The sequence below is a fragment of the Peromyscus maniculatus genome, chromosome 8, assembly GCF_049852395.1.
Source record: "Peromyscus maniculatus bairdii isolate BWxNUB_F1_BW_parent chromosome 8, HU_Pman_BW_mat_3.1, whole genome shotgun sequence".
Lineage (NCBI taxonomy): Eukaryota > Metazoa > Chordata > Mammalia > Rodentia > Cricetidae > Peromyscus > Peromyscus maniculatus.
Genome location: NC_134859.1, coordinates 70,573,686 through 70,592,746, shown reverse-complemented (window position 1 = coordinate 70,592,746; position 19,061 = coordinate 70,573,686). Strand labels below are relative to the sequence as shown.

The window sequence follows — 19,061 nt, the reverse complement described above, 5'->3', positions numbered from 1 at the left end:
CTATGTGCTGCTACTTACAGGTGGAGACAGAAGTCCCCTGTGCAGTGGGGGAGGGGGACTATTTAATGTCTCCCCTGCTCCCCGTGGGCCCTGTACCACCTCTGTAGAGTCCCCTGTGAGTAATGGGCAAAGCCAGTGAGGACGACCCCAAGTGTCTGGGATCCGTTTGAGATTTTTTTCATTAGAAACGTTCACAGGGAGTGGGCCACCCCCTCAACGCAACACCCTCTACCTGTAGCCCTCCACCTAACTCCCGCAGCCTTTCTAAGGGAGAGAGTGTCATTGCTTCCGACAGCAGATAAAGAAACTGGAGTTCGGAGTGGTTAGTGATGGGTCCAAAGCCGCTCGAGCCTAGGATGCGCTAATGTTCCTAGCCACTAGTCTACGAATCCCCCAAACAGCAATGCTCCCCAGATCTGACTTAGGTGGAGGAGGCTTTTGCTATACACATCTGCCAGTATGAGGCTGATCTTTGGGGAGATGGCAGCTGGCACGAGGTCTGCACCCAGAGCATTTGTGGGCCGGTCGGGGCCTACAGGCCTCAGGGGCCTGTCCTAGCCATACCAGTGTTGGAAGACCGAGACGCTGCAGGGCCTCCAGCTACGGACAACTCCCCTCCTCTTTCTTTAGAACTGAATGGAATAGAAAAGGTCTGGTACCCATTAAAATGACATCGGAATGCTTGCTCCAGCAGACTCATCCTAGGCTTGGGAGCTAGTCCAGAAAGTTCTATAGGTACAGACAAGCCCTCAAATGGTGCCATTTATTAGTTTAGTTTTTCATGAAACTTCTGTGTACCATCTTATTTCCTCCTCCTCTTTCTCTTTCCATTCAACTCACTCATTTGATCTTCCTTTTATGTATCTCCCCAAGTTTTGTCCTGTGCTGGTGTGTCTTTTCTTTATCCTTTCAGACTTGATAAAAAAAAAAAAATGCTACCTCCTCCAGTAAGTCCTCCAGGATTTAACTCTCCAGGTGATATTGCAATTGTCTGCTGCCCAGGGCATGCCTTTTAAAGAGCGCTTGGAAAGCAGTTGTCATTAATTACTCAAGCTTCTCAACTCCTTCAGGGGGGTTTAAGTCCCCAGAGGCAAGACCTGTGTGCCTTACAGCCTACCATGGTGCCTGGGACATGACATGCATGATAATTATAGGAGGAGGAATATATCCTTAGGTTCTGTGTCCTGTAACTTCAAGGCAAAAACAACAATAACACGGAACAAAAATGTCCCTTGCAGGCTGCCATCCACTTAGTCAATGGCCCCTTCCTGAGCGTCCCGAAACTCTTTCTGGGACTTCCGTCTTATTAGACGGTCCTGTGTCTTCTGTGTCACCCTGTCTGTCCTGGGGAAGCTGAATGAATACCACCCTGACTGCTGAGCCATCCCAGGGCTGGCCTTTGGAGACTGTGGCTCCTGGGAATGTTCTGGGGCCATGCAGGAACTGAAGAGCTGCTTCATGTCAGGAGGTCAATTCCTTAAATATCACCACCACCGTGTGTATGTGTGTGTGTGTGTGTGTGTGTGTGTGTGTGTGTGTGTGTGTGTGTGTGTGTGTGTGAACCCATACTTTAAAGGACTGACTCCTCTATGCTACAAACAGACTCCCCGTGACTTCTACTCCGTCCACACAATGTTCCACCTCGAGAGTCAACCTCAGCCGGAGACAAGAGCCCCCAAACCTTCCCTTCCACAGACGGCCTTTCTGCCCACAGACCCTGGCACAATAAACACAGACACGATCATTTGGGAGCAGTGTGGGGAAAACACAAATCCAAGAGCAATTTGAGAAGCAGCTGTCTAGCAAGAGGGAAGACATCCCTACCCAGAAAATGATGGAAATGAACATGTTGGCAAAGTCACAGAGGCTCATAGCCTGGGGAGGGGGGGTGGGGTGAGGAAGAGTGAGTTGGGGGGTAGCAGCAGCAGCTGAAACTGTTCTACAGAACGGGCTGGGTCCAAATAGTTCAAGTGTCTTGGCCAAGTATGATCTCTCCAAATAAAAACAGCTCAAGGTTCAAACTCCCCTCAGCTTAAACACCCAAGCTCCTCAGCATTCTTGGGTGGAAAGAATTTTGGGACAGAAAGGAGATCTTGTTAAGAATTAAATTAAACCTGGGCATAGTGGTGCACACCTTTGATCTCAGCACTGGGAAGCAAAGGCAGGTGGGATTTCTGAGTTCCAGGCCAGCCTGGTCTACAGAGTGAGTTCCAGGACAGCCAGGACTACATGAAAAACCCTGTCTCAAAAAACAAAACAAAACAAAACAAAAAACTAAAACAAAATCCCAAATAAACAAAAACCCTGAAGCGATGAGAATTGGGTCAGCAAACCACCATGTGACACTCTGCACTAAGAGAGTCCTCTACAAACATTATTACTGGGATAGTTGATGACATTTGAACAAAATCTGAGGTTTAGATGGCAGTAGTGCTTCACAGGTAATCTGGCAAATTTGGTAGGTGCATGAAGCATGTATGGGTTGGGTAACCCATTGATACAACACGCAAAATATAGGGAGGAGGATTATGTAGGCAACTGGCTGCAAAGTGAGACCCTCTTCCTATTTTCCTTTAATAATCCACTCCAAACTTAAAACAATTAAAAGCCAGTCTGTAAAACAAACCAACCAACTGATGGGTGGGTCAGAGTTCCAAGTGCAGACAACTATAACTGCATCCTGCCTCAGGGCATCCTCCCTAGATGAAATCACTCCCAGCTGAGCCCAGATTCTGATCTTGGTAAATGTGAGTAAGCACTTGAAACCGTTTCGGGACTTAGCCCTCACTCCAAGGTCAGGTTCGGGTTGTCTATACAGACACCTTAGCCGTTTATACTTTTTCCAGAGGGGAGGAAAATAACAGTAATGGTCGTCGATATTGTTGACCCCTGTGTAATGTCATCTTTGGTAACTCAGACCTGTGGTCATATGTCGACCAGAGACAAAGAAAGGGATGTTGGAAAGAAGGACTAAAAACACTCAGGGCACCCTGCCTGCACTGAAGGGTCTCTACAGAGCAACTAGCTGTGTAGCCAGGGGCTGTGTGAGAGAGAATCGATAGGAGATAATCCACTGTGAAGCATCTGTAAGGCCACCATCTACCTGCCAGCTTCTTACACTGGCCAACTACTTTAAAAGGCCTTCCTGATGGAGGGGAAACCGAGGCAGCCAGTGGGGGTCAGAGTGAGGGCAAAAGTCACTGAAGCAGAGGCAGGTTTAAGACACTTACGTCGGAGGATCTCCCGTTGCTTTCTGACATACCAGGTGTACAGGGCGGCTCGCTTCTGGGTCTTCATGGGGGTGCCCTTGTTGAGGTGCTGGGAGAGGTGGGATTGGTTCAGGCCTGTGACGTCAACCACCTCCCTCTGGGGGATGTTGTGCTGCTGCATGTAGCCCTTGATCATTTTGGCGGCTCTCCAAGGGTCCTCACTAGACAGATAAGCAGACGGTCAGGGTGCTGGTGGGAAATGCCCAGGGAAAAATAGTCAACCTACTAGGTACAAAACTCACCCTAACATCTCTCTCCACCTGTCCAAACTGCAACCTGGAACGAGGTGTACGGCTAAAAGAAGACAAAACGGGAGAGGCGTAGATGCCTCCCCCACCGTGTGCTCAGGACATAGCTTGTCCTTCTGAGATAGGCACAGGAGAATGCTCACCGCTACCCCTACACTCCCCATCCCCTCTTGCCCTGGAAGAAAAAACTCTTGCTTTATTCTGCTTTCCTTGGATTTCAAGAGACTAAAAAGCAAGAGTCCTACCGGAAAGTGGAGGTGCCTAGGGTCCGATTCTACACCTAGCCAAATCAGTTTTTCAATCCACCCCATTTCAGCCTAAACCTCTCCAGCATTTCTTCTCCTTCTGAAAAGGAGGCCCCAGTCTGTTAAAAGAGGGGTGGGCCGGTGTGACCACCTCCTGGGACACAAGGAGTCTTCCAAAGAGTGCCTGGATGTTTAAAAAAAAAAAAAAAAAGTATTTTTGTTTGGTGTGTTTAGAAACCTCCTGCAAACCTCAAACTGAGATATTTCATAAATGTCTGTATAGCTGTGATTCCTTTTGTATTCAAATATTACATTGTTCTTGGAATTTTAGGAAAGTGTTCTCAGCTACAATGGCAACACTCCCCCAGGTTGAAGAATCAGGGCACTTGCAAAGCAGGTAAAGTTTTTTTTCTGCTCTTGTTCTTTGTTGTTTTATTTTTTTAATTATCCACAGCCCCACCTTCCAAATAAATCCTACTGAGGAAGAGTAATTTCAGTTTTGGGAGTAAGACATGAATGATCCTAAATGCTCCGTTCGCCTGTGCGATTGCATCTCTCTGCCATAGCAAGGCTACCAGGGAGGGAGGGGGCAGTTCAGTTCTGTAGATTTCAAGTTTGGACTGAGAATGTAGTCAGGCTTCTGGGTCTCACAAGCACAGGCACAGCTTGTCATTATAAACAAGGCACAGGGATGTCTTCAGGGCTTTTTTTTTTTTTTTTAAACAATGTTTCCAACTTCCGTTGTTACTTTTTCTTGCTTGTTAAATGGAATACTTAGAATGAGAATTGTCATTTAAATTAAGAGACTAAGAAAGTAAAACAAGGTACAGATCAAAAGTTTTAAAGGAACAATACAAGTATGTGTACAATTTATTTAATGCAGTTACAGAAACAATCCTCCACTACATGTTAATATATATAAGCATGTGTGTGTGTATATATATATATATATATATATATATATATATATATATATATATATGCTTAATAGAACCTGAAAATTGGGTTCAGTTGAAATAATAAAAATTGGTGTTAAAGCGGGGACCAAATTAGACACAGTGGTAAAACAATTATTTCTCAATGGTGCCTGTAAAAATCAATTAATTTGCTTAATGTATTAAAAATCTCCAGCAATCAAGGGAGATATTTTATAGGCATTCAAATTGTGATATTTCAGCAAGCTTTGACTATTGGATTCGTGAGAAGCCAGGTTTTAAAAGAGATGTTCTTGAGAAATGTAAGCTTTCACATTAATTATACCTAAGTTAGCAAATTTCTCAAGCATTTATAAAGGCACATAAAGTAAAACAACATAATGAAGTAATAAGAACAAAGGCAGAGGAAACGCGTTCCAGTGTCATACCTGGAGAATTCACCGTGAGCGAGAGGAAAACACAAAACACGGCAATCAACATTTTAGACATAACCACGTAAATACCAGCGGTCGTCTAAATGCTCGTTGCTGGCTAACATTTCCAAAGATATTTTTAAGGTGGAAAAACATTTCTAACAGGTATGAACAATAGCTTCAAAAGCTAGAGAGAACTGTATTTGAGTTTTAAAAGTTAATAGTGTATCGCTTTAACAGATCATTTGGACATTTTCCCTTTGTTTAACTGCTTTCCCTGTTACTCTGCCTGCCTAAGAAACCTAGCGAAATAGTGTTGTGGTCTAAGTGTGAATGGTTCTGTGAAAAGCGCGCATTAACTCAACAATGAGACGATTAAGAAAGAAAGAAAAACAAAACAAAACAAAACAAAACCTGCACAAAAACCGTTGAGGAAAAAAAAAACCCTTCAGGCCCGGGATGAAAAGATTTGAATTGGGGGTAAGATGGCGTAGTTATATCTTTTTTTTTTTTTTTTTTAAATCTCTCAGACCCCTTAATGTCTGTCTCGCGTGTTCCCTGGGGAGAGCTCTGAGGCCCCGGTAAGGAGTTATTGGGAAATACAGTTTCCTCACCAGGATAAACTCGGGATCGCGAGTTGAGGTTGGCTTTCTTAGAGCCAGCGCAGGTGTCAAATGCCAGCCGAGGTGGCCACATTGTCCTCCTGGCCGTCTCCTTCCTCAACAATGACTTTGCTGTCCCGGAGCAGAGAAGCCCTGGGCCCCAGCCGCTCGGGCCAGGGACCTCGTGGGGCCCAGGGGCCTCGGTTCCTACTTTCTAGGTGGCGGCCGGCTCTCCTAAGCGCCCGGGACGCACTAGCAGCCGGGGACTCTGCAGTTTGCGACCTTTCTCTCTGGCTAAGCTCGTCCAGCCAGGGTGAAGGCGTCCAGGCGCACCACCCAGTGACTTCCTCCCCCGCACACCTTTCTTTTCTTTCTGACTTACAGGGGAACAAGAAGGATGGAGGCGGGGGGGGGGGGGGGGGTAGAGTGGGCAAAAGAGAGTGCCTGGTACTCTGCAACCGGCTGTGCAGTGACCTGGGAGCTGCTAGCAATTTCTTGAAAAATTACTTTAATAAAGTCGGAAGCTCCAGGAGGCCCAGGGGAGGGAAGGCGGCACCAGCTTGTGAAAGGGACAAAAACCTCAGGGTGTGTCCTGGGTCCTCACCCCTGCTAGAGTCTGGACTCCCCTCCTTTTCCTCCCCACCAGCTCAGGGGAGCGAAGAAGACCCAGGCCCTAAGACCTCCGACAGGCTCTGTGCCTGCGGGGCCCTGCGGGTATTGGCTTCCCGGAGCGGCAGAGGGACCTGGGGGGCGCGCCCTGCGGCGCAGTGCGTGTGCCGTGCCAGCGCCCCGCGAGCACCCCCTCCTGCGTTTTGATTTCCTTTCCTTTCTAAGCCGAGTTTACAACTTCACCAATGAATAACCCGCCTCTCTTTTCAACCTAATCACGCTCTTTGTGTACTTTCTGTTGATGATTTATAGGAATAAATTAATAACACCCCAACTCCACGTGCTGCAGTTTATGTTACACCTCCTCTGTCCATCATAGCGTGGGGACCACACTAGAGAGGCGCACTAGGCCTCCAAGGCTTCCCTAGGTCGGCTCCGAGGCAAACTAGACGGCGTGGCCCAGGGCAGTCGGGAGTAAGGGCCTAGGCCCCAGGGGGGTGACGATGGGATACTTGGGTAGCTGAGCCAGGCTCAGGACGACCTCCCTGGCACCCTACCGCCCCAGATGCTCGGAGGGGCTCGGCTCCCTAGGCTGTACCGTCTACACCTGATACCACCCAGGCCCCTAAACCCGACTGGAGAGAAATCACCGCCACAGGGACAAACAGCAAGGGAAGAAATCCAAGCTTGTGAATTAAAGCAAAACAAATAAATAAAACCAGGGAATTAAAAAAAATAAAACAAAACAAAATCCTCCAGATTGCCTTGGCTAGAGGGCAAGCGGCCGGGTCCCCAAAGCGCAAATTCAAATGCAAGGTCATATCCCACCTCAACCCTGCGCTGCGGGAGAGGGAGCCGAGGTGGGGAGGCCCGGCATTCACTCCGGACTCTGAAACTTTGAAGCCGCAGGGCTTGAGAGTCAGAGGCCACGCGCGAGGGGCTCCTTCCAAAAGCCAAGTGGCTCCGGAGCGACGTGTGGTTTAAGAGAATCACTTGGCTCCTTGGATAATTAGTAACTAGCTGTCAAAGTGTAGGCCAGGGAGAGAGGACCGGCAAGTGATCCCAGCCACCGGATAGACCGCCAGCCCGTCCCCGGGTTCCCCCAGGATCGCCGGGGTGTCTCTAGTGAGATGCGTACACGCCCACCTTTCCACATTGGGACCAGGTGCTCTACAAAGTGGGGCAGGGGTGTCTTAGGAGCACGTACTCCACCTAGTCTCTCTTCCTTTCATTCCTGGTTTCTTTTGCCCGGCACGGGTCCATCGTGACCCTACAGCAAACTTTCTGCTTTACAAATCAGAAACCAGGACCCAAAGAACTTGCCTCCCAGGCCTCAGCCACCATTGCTGCCAGACCCTCTCTGCAAAGAGCTGCAGGCCTCTGGAAGAAATGGCGTGGTTTGAGGTTTTGGAAGTGGTTCAAGTCTGAGGTCCTAGGAGAATCAGTTGTTTCCCTGCATCCACCTGCACCCCTGTGATCTAAGGATCCGCACCCTCAGTTCTCGCGCCTGGGTATCACAACAAGGTCCTTGAGTCCAGGGCGCCCGCCTAGGTGGAGGCAAATGAAGCCTCGGTTTCCAGGTTACCCGGTTGAGGGACTGGTTCAATTGTTAACAGGGAAGCGGAGCGCCCCGGGGGCATTTTTCCCTTAGGAAAGGGGCTTGCGGGAAAACAGTCAGAACCACAATCTTCCAGCGCGGGGCCAGGGACTGACTCCAGGGACCCGCGGGGTTGGGGGTGGTCCAGTGAGTATCCAGCACCTTTCTTGCAGCCTACCTGAGCATCCGGTCCACCTCGGCCCGCTGCTCCGCGGCCTCTTCGGTGTTGAGTGCCTGTAGCTCCTTGAGGATGGGAGGGGTGTCATAGTCGTCTCCGTCCTCCGAACCCTCGTCCCCAGACAAGCGACCCTTGGCGTGGCCATTGGTGAGAGTATGGAAAACCGGCTTGGTGTCGAGATCCGTCCCGCTCCCTGGGGACAGGGGCAGCGTCTCCAGTTTCACCCCAAAGTTCGGGGACGGCAGTAACTCCTCTAAGGCCTGGATCAGCACTTCCTTGGTGACTCCAGAGCTCAGCAGGGCGCTCAGGAGTTCTTGCTGGAGCGAAGTGAGCTTGGACACCATTTTCCAAGTACGAAAAAGAAGGGGGTGAGGGGATGGGTAGGTGTGAGAGAGGAGGGTGGAGGGGAGTTTTACAAGAGAACCCCAAGTCCTGGAACCCCTCCACCCTTTAGACTCCAGACACCTGTTACTCCCCCGGGTCCCGGAGTCTCCTCCGAGAGGAGTCAGAAAACTTCTAACTTGCCATGATCGCCACCATTAGGCCATATAAGATATGCAAATGAGTGGGAAGGGCTCGGCTTTCGGCAAGATGCAAATGGTGGTGGGGAGGGGGGAAAACCGAAAGAGTGGGAGAGCCGAAGGGACAGTCCAACGGAGCCGGAGACTCGGGCCGGGATCGGGACTTGCCAGAGCCCATTGTACCTCACCCTTGGGGGGGCTCCAAATCTTCTCTACCGGGTCTGTTTATCAGCCAAACTTTAGCTGACCTTTGGACTTGTTAAGCAAGTGGCTTGCCGCCTAGGCTGGGTGGGGGTGGGGGTGGGCTTTTCCACTGGCGGCCGGTTCAACTTTAGTCCAGAAAGAAGAAACTGCGCTTCGGGGGTTCAGGTGAGAGAGCTGGAGAAAGATGGGGTGCCGGGGAAGAGGGAAGTTGGGGGGGGCGGCGAGGGGAGGATGAGGAGAGCAGAGAGTCTCCAAGGTGTCCGCAGGTAGCAAACCTGGAAATGCAGCAGGGGGGTGGAGAGTCCGATCCTTTGGGAATGAGCGCCAGGAAGAAGACAGTAGCTCTAGGCACGGTTAGAACGAATTGGAGTGACTCTGTTCATTTTTACCGCGGTTACTGCTCTCCAGGCCCTTCTCAGCCAGGCCGCGGGTAGCTTGGATTTGCAGACCGCATAGTTAGGGTGCTAGAGGCCTTTAGGACCCTTGAAAGGAGGCGCCCGGCAGACTAATTTATGGCCGGAGGGAGTAGCGAAAGTGGAGCTTCGCTCCTTCACGGCTGCACTAGCCCCTCCAAGCCAGAGGGGAGCAGGACACCTGGGGCGCTCTCTCCAGACTATAAACCGGGAACATAAATGCGCCTGGGCTTTGCAGGCCAAACTAGGGCTGCAGGGACCCTACGGAAGGCTTAGCTTGGCCTGTGGCTGGAGCGGCTGTTGCAGCTCCGGGTTACCCACTTTTTCTGCTTCTTAGATCTAGAACGTCTGCGGTAGCATCGGTGCCGGGGAGTTAGAGACGCGCTCTAGTAAACTCAAGTTAACTGTGGCGGCGGTCTTGCGTGCCACCTAAAGCAGGCACCCCCAAAGCCATTGAAGAAACTTTTTTTTTGTTCCTCACCCAGGTCTGGCCCGGAAGGAAGCCATGAGCCTTTCGGCACGGCAGGAGTTTCTGCCACATCTCCCCCGGGACCCGGGGAGGAAGGAAGGAGGCGCAGGCCGCACCCAGACCTCCAGGCTGGGACCTGGCCTGCTGGGGAAGAGACTGCTCAGATCCACGCACAGTGGTAGCTCCCGGGGCAGAGGCCATTTTGAACCTCGGTTCCCTCATTTGTGAAATATACTCCTTAATAGCCAGGATGCAGGGAAGGTGTAAACACTGAGGAGGACCACCTGTACAAAGCTGGCTAACACTTGTGTTCTTTTCAGTCCGTGAAGATGGGAGGCCAGTTCCCAGTGGTAAAATCTAGCCCCGTGGAAGCTTAGGTTTCTCAGAACCAGGGACAGTGAGTTTGAAAGAACTGGACAAAGAAGGACAAAAAAATAATAATAATTCAGGAGAGCAAAAGAACTTCTAAGCACATTCTCTTAACTGCTTGCACTTTCAAACACAACAGATTAGGAGGAAATCGTGGTTGGGTCAGAGGTAGAGATGAATAGTCACAAGGGAGGCCCGCAGCCCTCATCTGCTACGCACAGGGTCAGACCTCCTGGTGAGCGGACTCCTGGTGATTCTGAGTCAGGCTGCAAGAGTGAAGTCTCTGTGAAAGGCAGAGCCGCAGCCGGTACCGGATCACCTGTGCTCAGAGTCTGGGAGAAGGAAGGGGTGGGTGCATGCATGGGATCCCACCCAAGGATAAACACCTATCACTGTTTATCTGAGAAAGGGGTTATAAGTTCACAGAAGGGGGGGTATTCATTTCACCTTCTTGCTTTCTCGTTTGTTGTGACATGTGACAGATCCTTGCCTCTTGTGATTCTGCCCAGTAGAACTCTCTCTGCCTTCCAGCTCCACTCGGGCAGAATAATGAAGTGTTCAGAGTAAATGTCTCTGACTGAAAGCCTTGTTTCCCCTGTCCCTTTCTCGATATCATAAGTATAATGGGCGTCAGTTTCTGTCTTAAGCCAGGAAAACCCATTAAAAAGGCCACCATCGCCATCACTGTCCACTAATCAACACAGCTTTGATTTGCAGTTCTAGGTGGTGTGTGCCACCAGACTCCCAAACCTCCCACCCTCGAAACTCAGGGGTTACACGTTCTTACCACCACCCTGCCACACACACACACACACACACACACACACACACACACACACTAGCTACCCATGTGAATATGCAGAAAGCTGTACCTAGAGTGCAGGAACAGTTCCCGTGTGTGCAGGTAGGTCTCCCAGGTAACCTGGCTATTCATACCCTGAAATTATCCTACCCAGAACTACAGTTTACTTACTACTCCAGGCAATCAATAGAGGTGAATATCAAGTAATTGCAATTACAGATGTGTGAGCAGATTTTATAGCCATGAACATGTATTGATTATTTTATTTTTATGTGAAGGAGTGTTTTGCTTGCATGTATGTGTGTATGTGCACCATGTATGTGTCTGATGTGATGGATCCCCTGGAACTGGAATTACAGACAGTTCTGAGCTGACATGTTGAACCCAGATCCTCTGTAAGGGTAACAAGTGCCCTTAACCACTGAGCCACCTCTCCAGCCCTGTCGTGGAAATTTAAAAAGAAAAATACAAGTAGAACCGAATGACTAAATAAGCCATCTCATGAAAGTTTTACTCTACAGTAAAACTTCTCCCTAAGAGAGAGAAGGAGAAGGCTCTCTAGCCTTCGTTGCTTTCAGAGATGACAAGGTGAAGCGAGGGTAGGGGGTGGGGTCCTGCAGGAGGGAGCTGGAGGATCTCCATAGGGATGGAGGACAGGCTTTGGAGTCACAGGCTGTGAGTACATCGTGATGAAGATGCAGCATTGGGATTTATTTGTGAGTCCTATGATATGAGATTTCCTTAGAGGCCTTAAGTTCCTGAGACGTCCACTTCCAGATCTTTAGGCAGGTGGTCAAAGATCCGAGGCCAGTCCTCTGTATAGTGGGAGACTTGGGATTTTTCAGTGGCCCATGAGAAGCTGCATCACAGAGAATTAGCTGCAGAGGGACAGGGCCTTCTGGCCTCCTCCTCACTGTAGTCTGGAGAGCTGCTGAGATTCGCAGTTGCTCAGTAAGATATCTGTGGAGAGAATAAACGAGGGCACCTCTGAAGGTACCATGAAGAATGATTGTGGCCAATTGTGAAATTTTCCAGGCCATCAGCAATGAAATTGTGGACTAAAAATAATAACATTCTTAGGCACAGACAGATATGTGCTATGCGGTCCATTTGTATTCTATTAACTAGGAAAGCAAACCCATAGTGGTGTAGGTTACTGGTGTAATAGGAAGGCTCTATGTTTGTTTGTTTGTTTTATGTTTGCTTATTATTTTAAATGATAATTCATTTTTATTGTTTTATATTTAAAATTAACTTATTATTTTATGTCTATGATTGTTTTTGCTTGCATGTATGTCTGTGTACCATATGTGTGCCTGGTACCCATGGAGGCCAGAACAGGCATCAATCCCCTGGATCTGGAGTTACAAATGAATGTGAGCTGTCATGTGAGTGCTGGGAATAGAGCCGGGAACCTGGGTCCTCTGGAAGAACAGCCAGTGCTTTTAACCACTGAGCCATCTCTCCGTGTTTATTTATTTTTAATGTGTATGGGTGTGCCTGAATGTCTGTGCACCATGTGCATGCAGAGTCTAAGGAGGCCAGAAGAGGGCATCTGATATCGGAGCTGAAGTTACAGGTGGTTGTGAACTCCCATGTGGGTGCCAGAACTGAATCCAGGTCCTCTTCGAGAGCAGCGGGTGCTCTTAAAAACTAAACCATCTTTCCAGTTCCCAATAAAAAAAGGCTTATTTTATTTTATTTTATGTGTAAAAGTGTTTTAATGGCATGTGTGTCTATGCACCATGTGTGTCCTTGGTACCTACAGAGCCAGAAGTAGGCAGCAGATCCAGGAGTTAACAAACAGTTGTGAGCCACCGTAAGTGTGTTCAGAGTCAAGCTGGGTCTCCTGCAAGAGCAACAAGTGCTTTTAACTGCTGAGGCATCTCTGTTTTTGGCCTGGAACTCACTGTAAAGGCCAGGCTGGCCTTGAACTCTTACGGATCCACCTGACTCTGTTTCCCTCATGCTGCCATTAAAGGTGGTCCTATGTTGTGATGAACTCGGGGTGCATCTCTAGAACCTGTGCACATTACTCTGTGTATTTGTGCACATTTCAGGACATAAGTTATAACTTAATTAGAAAAATAAAACCTATTCCAAAGTTGTGTGTGGTGGCACCTCGGAGGTAGAAGCAGGAGCATCAGGAGTTCAAGGCCAGTTTGGGAGAGTTCAAGGCTTGACTGAGCTATATGATTCCCTGTCTCAAACAACAACATAAAAACAATTCCACGAAAAACCAAAAAAAAAAAAAAAAAAAAAAAAAAAAAAAAGAGCCAGGGGTGGTGGCGCACGCCTTTAATCTCGGGAGGCAGAGGCAGGCGGATCTCTGCAAGTTCGAGGCCAGCCTGGTCTACAGAGTGAGTTCCAGGAAAGGCACAAAGCTACACAAAGAAACTGTCTTGAAAAAAAAAAATTCCAATGTATAAAATGTAAATAGTGGTGGTCATTAACTTACCCACCAATTGTTTACAGTTGGTATGTGGTCTTCTAGAATATTCTTTCTTCCTTCCTTCCTTCCTTCCTTCCTTCCTTCCTTCCTTCCTTCCTTCCTTCCTTCCTTCCTTCCTTCCTTTCCTCCTCCTCCTCCTCCTCCTCCTCCTCCTCCTCCTCCTCCTCCTCCTCCTCCTCCTTCTTCTTCTTCTTCTTCTTCTTCTTCGACAGGGTTTCTCTGTGTAGCCCTGGCTGTCCTGGAACTCACTCTGTAGACCAGGCTGGCCTCGAATTCAGAGATCCACCTCCCTCTGTCTCCTGAGTGCTGGGATTGAAGGTGTGAGCCACTACACCCAATTTAGAATCTTTTCTAGTTACCACATGTATTGTTCATTATCATTAAAATCTATAGGCTGGCAAGATGGGTTGACACATGCCTCTAATCTCAGCAGGCTAAGCAGGAGTTCCAGGCCAGTCTGAAACACACAGCAAGACCTTGTCTTAAAAAACAGAACCAAGCCCAACAAAACCCTAGACATTAGTACGTCTTAATAGTAACAATCCTTTTCCATAACGGGCAAGATAGTAAACATTTTAGGATCTGTGGGCACTCAAATCTCTCCACAGCTACTCAGTTGTGTGGCATACAATGCAAAAATGAATACCTGTGGCTGTCCCATGGAAACTTTCTTTATTAAAGAAGAAACTGACTGACAATGTATTTGGTCCATGGGCCACACTCCATCAATCCCTGGTTAAACATTTCTGCAGGCAAGAACCTGTAGATACATAGTGACCTTAGAAGTGGTCTTATGGGCTGTGCCATGGTGGCACATGCCTTTAATCCCAGCACTCAGAGGCAGGAGGCCAGCCTGGTCTATAAAGCAAGTTCCAGGATAACTAGGACTGTTACACAGAGAAACCCTGTCTCAGAGGGAAAAAAATAAAGTGGTCTTATGTCCTTTGTTCCCTCCTGGGGAAAGAAGCAGATGTCTTATTTGGAAGAAGAAATGACTTTCCCAAGAAACGTAACCCAGGACATCAGGAAGTCAGTTTTGGAGTCAAGGGGAGCAAGGGCTTTCTGGGAATGTCTAGTTTGACTTTGGACAAGTTACTCCATTTCTTCTAGTTTTTTTTTTTTTTTTTTTTTTTTGTTTTTCGAGACAGGGTTTCTCTGTGTAGCTTTGCGCCTTTCCTGGCACTCACTTGGTAGTCCAGGCTGGCCTCGAACTCACAGAGATCCGCCTGGCTCTGCCTCCCGAGTGCTGGGATTAAAGGCGTGCGCCACCACCGCCCGGCTTCTTCTAGTTTTTATATGGTGAGCATGTGTAAATGTTGATCGGCCGTGGAATCGATGCCTCATTAGATTGTTGGAAGAGTTAAACGACATAACTCAGAAAAATATCTTGAATGGGTCAGCACAAGCAGGACTCAAATCAAGTGCTTGCTCAGTCATAACACGTGGCTCAGGAGCGCCTTCCCTCCCTCCCTCCTTCTCTCCCTCTCTCCTTCCCTTCCTCCATTTCTCTCCCTCTTTTTAACTACCCAGCATACAGGTAAACTCACTACCGAACACTCTAAGTATCCAGTGTGTGAAGCCATTGGAAGGAATCACCAAATCCAAGCCCTCGCCTCTGTAGAAATCACTTCCAGCTCCAAGTCTTTATTTATTCCCCAAGTCCGCTGCTATGAGAGCACTTAGGCAGGGAAACTCCTAAGGGCAGGTAGTTCTTGTCTTTTAATTCAACAACCCACATCCTCCGCTGGGTCATTTTTAGAAATAGGGTGTTTCCAGCAGCTTGTAAAAGATTAAATTAAAAACCAGCAGCCTAGTGTGATATTAAACTAATAAATACTACACCTAGATTGAGGACCTTCATTGCAGAACAATAGCCCACACTGCTTCCTTCCTCTGCGACACCCGTGAGAAGCGAGACGGGTGGTGGGCACAGGACACAGGGGACGGTCCTCGGATGTTCACAGAACATATCACGGGCGCCCTATACAGTAGGTATGGTGTGGATGTTTATGGGTAAATGATAGGAGATAGACCAAAGTGTACAGAAAAAAACAACCCTGTAACTTCTATTAACATTTCTTGGAATCTGTCCTCAGATTCATATTAAAATACGTTCTGAGAGCCTGCTTGGAGGCTCTAGCAGGCAAATGCCCCTACTCTCATACCCTTGCCCCACAACTTGTTCCCTAGTAGGGGAAGGTTGTCCTCTTCCAGCCTGAATGCAGGGAGGCCCATGGAGTGGTGAGGGAGGAAGGGGACAGCCGCCTAGCCAGCCAGATCAGCCACTCAAACCTGGTGATCAGTGAGTGGGGTGACAGATGTCACAGGCAGATGGCCCTCACACACCCAAATGGGGGTATGATTTTGTGTATGTGTTTTCATTTGAAAGTTGTTTTTGTTTGTTTGTTTTTCGAGACAGAGTTTCTCTGTGTAGTTTTGGTGCCTGTCCTGGATCTCACTCTGTAGACCAGGCTGGCCTTGAACTCACAGAGATCCGCCTGGCTCTGCCTCCTGAGTGCTGGGATTAAAGGCGTGTGCCGCCGCTGCCTGGCTCATTTGAAAGTTTTTAATATTAAAGTTTATCAAAACGCATATTAGCTGAATCACATAGCAAATAAAGTAAGTTCTGGGCTGGTGAGATGGCTCAGCGGGTAAAGGCACCTGCCACAGAGCCTGACGACGTAAGTGTGACCCACAGAGTGAACGAAGAAAGCTGCTTCCTGCAGGTTGTCCTGTGACCTCCACACTCAGGCTGTGGCACATGTACGTCCCAGCATACACACATTACACACACACACACACACACACACACACACACACGCACGCACGCGCGCGCGCGCGCGCACGCACGCACGCACGCACGCACGCACGCACACACACACACACACACACACACTCACGAACACACACACACCACACCACACACACACACACACACTCACGAACACACACACACCACACCACACACACACACACACACACACACACACCCGAACACACGCGCACACACACAAAATAAAACATTTAATAAAAAAGTGCTAATGAGATGGATTGTTATGCCACCCCACACCTTTTCTTCTCATAAACTTACCAAGTTGGACGTACCATTCTCACTTTAATAGGGAGGAAATAGAAGCCCCAAGAGGGTAAGATTTGACCCTAGAACCTAGACGTGGCTAAGGACTGGAACCTACAATTTGAACTGAGGACCATCAGTGACCCCCTTAAGTATTTTTTTCCCCCCTAACAACAGTCTATATGACAGGTTGAGCATAAGGCACAGCCTAGGTGTAGGAACAAGTTCTCTGAATAAGACCCAAAAATGCCCATTTCACTCCTGATGCCATACTCTAGAAAGAGAATAGCTCTTTTTATTTATTCTGCAAAAATATGCCAGGAAAGGGTCCATTCTACGAGCTAGGAATCTCCACACCCATTCAGCACTACCCTATGTCTCCCTCCGTGAAGTCTCTTCCCTTCCTTCTAACCTGGAGTTCTTAGTCTTGAGCAGTGGGTGCTGCCTCTATACCCTGCCTACAGGGCCCTTTGAGGGCTCTGGCCATGATTTGTCCCCCGCAAACAAGTGTGGCCACTCAGCCTTGCGCTAAGGGATGACTAAGGTACCCTTTTGTGTCCTCGTGACCAGATGCAGACTCAGCTCCCAGGCCTGGGGGTAAAGAGCTTCTGGGGATGCTGAGTCAGCGAAGCAAGCATTTCCTAAGCATGAGTCACATGCTGGGCAGAGCGTTAGGGGTCTGGCATTATTGGGACAAATTACATTCAATTCCTGCTGTAATGAGTTGGAATGAGAGATCCAGACATGTGTGTATCTTTCTCTACTGCTAGATAGGAGCAGGCAGGCTTTACAGTGTGCATCAGACATCCATTTATTCTTAGGGCAGTATTATTATTCCTTTTTCTAGTTTTTTGTTTTGTTTTCTTTCTTTCTTTTTTTTTTTTGTTGTTTTTTGTTTTATTGAGACAGGATTTCTCTGTGTAGGTTGGGCTGGCCTCGAACTCAGAACTCAGACACCTGTCTGCCTTTGCCTTCTGAGTGCTGGGATTAAAGGTGTGTGCCACCACCCCCTGGTGCTTTTTGTTTTGTCTCTCTCTCTCTCTCTCTCTCTCTCTCTCTCTCTCTCTCTCTCTCTCTCTCTCTCTCTCTCCCCATTAAAAAATTTTGTTTGTGAGTTTTTTTGAGACAAGGTTTCTCTGTTGTAGCCTTGGCTATCCTGGAACTCACTAGACCAGGCTGGATTCGAACTCATAGAGATCACCTGCCTCTGCCTCCTCAAGTGCTGGGATTAAAGGTGCGTGCCACGACCGCCCGGGCAGTTTTCTTAACTGATGCTCAGAGAGCTTGAGTTACAGTTAACTTCTCATACTGAGTTGAGATTCAAAAGCAGTTCCTCCTGGCTTCAGTTTCCACACCAGCCAAGAGGCAGGTGCCTGTCTCTGCTGCCTCCTAGACGGGCCTCTGAGAAGCTTGCCACTCTGAACCTTGGTTTCTTCATCTATAAAATGGACACTATAGAAATCAGCAGGGCACATGCTGTATGCAAACCACCTGGCACAATCGGTAAACAGAAGGAAATCTTAATAAAATTAGGGGGAGCAGGACCTGGGCTGCTCAGTCAGCAAGGCTCTCCCTCTGCCAGCATCAGGACCTGAATCCAAGCTCCAGCTGGAGTTGTTGTCTGTAATTCTGATGCTGAGGAGGTGGAGACAGGAAGTCACTGGGGCTGGCAGGGCAGCCTGTCTTGTCTAATGGGTGAGCCCTACATTCAATGAGAGGTTCTATTTCAAAAATAAATTAAAAATACTCTTTACTGTAGAGAATAGAGGAAGACACTCCACATCAGCCTCTGTTCTCCACACATAGGTGAGTGCACCTGAACACACACACACACACACACACCCAGGCATGTGTACACACATGTACCATGGATACACATGTACACATACACACACACACACACACACACACACACACACACACACACACACACCACATGCACACATGTGATAGAGCTCCTACTGACTGACACTGGCTGCTAGGCTGTGGTTTCCTCATTAGAGCTGGGCACGGCAGCACACACCTGTAATTCCAGCACCTGGGAGATGGAGGCTGGCAGATCAGGAGGAGTTCAGGGCCAGCTTTGGCTACAGAGAGTTTGAGGTTAGCCTGGGTTACAAGTCCCTTATAACGTCAGTAACTGTCGAACTGACTGTCCCATGCCTCCATTACTCTGTTGTCTTAGGCGAGCCTTATGATGACCTGTGGTCCCCCCTACAACATCAGGATGACAGAACAGGGAAATGATGTCTGGTCCAGAGTCAGAAATAACAGGATTCAGACTTCAGATTCACTAACGTCCTATGGGAACTCTACTTAACTTCTCTGGGCCTCAGTGTTTCCGTTTTTTTAAAATGGGGGTGTAGCGATGGCTCTGCCAGTAAAGTGGACTAGCCTAAGGGCCTGAGTTCTGATCCCCAGCACCCATGTAAAAATCTGGATATGAAGGTGGGCATGTCATCACAGCACCGGGGAACTCCCTGGCCAGCCAGCATAGCCAATCCCTCAACTCCAGGGCCAACGAGATACTCTGTCTCAAAACCGGAGAGTGCTAGAGGAAGTCACCTGACACCAAGCTCTAACCCCACATGCATGACCCCCCCCCCCCCACACAAGCACACAGGTGTATATACATGCCACACACACACAAAGTCCTAAC

The 19,061-nt window shown here is 48.5% G+C and overlaps 1 protein-coding gene and 1 long non-coding RNA gene across 8 annotated transcripts in view; one reads left to right on the top strand and one right to left on the bottom strand.

Annotated features, from left to right (window-relative positions):
• The window catches only part of Hnf1b (HNF1 homeobox B), a 54,000-nt gene extending 45,155 nt beyond the window's left edge, over positions 1-8,845 (bottom strand). For 2 of the 7 annotated variants that reach the window (XM_006983155.4, XM_006983156.4), the window contains exons 1-2: positions 8,097-8,843; positions 3,231-3,430 (exon numbers count right to left, since the gene is read on the bottom strand). In XM_006983155.4, the coding sequence (XP_006983217.1) occupies positions 3,231-3,430; positions 8,097-8,440 (544 nt within the window). In that variant the 5' untranslated portion in view covers positions 8,441-8,843. Of the gene's footprint in view, positions 1-3,230; positions 3,431-3,511; positions 3,653-5,724; positions 6,106-7,149; positions 8,061-8,096 lie in introns of those variants that run through there. The other 5 variants (XM_016001692.3, XM_016001694.3, XM_076543046.1 and 2 more) reach the window with 5 other exon arrangements.
• A 1-nt stretch (position 8,846) lies between these two features.
• Positions 8,847-10,147, top strand: LOC107401969 (uncharacterized). The gene is made up of 2 exons (XR_001578942.3): positions 8,847-8,986; positions 9,720-10,147. It is a non-coding gene; the product is annotated as an uncharacterized LOC107401969 (long non-coding RNA).
• The last annotated feature ends 8,914 nt before the right edge of the window (positions 10,148-19,061 follow it).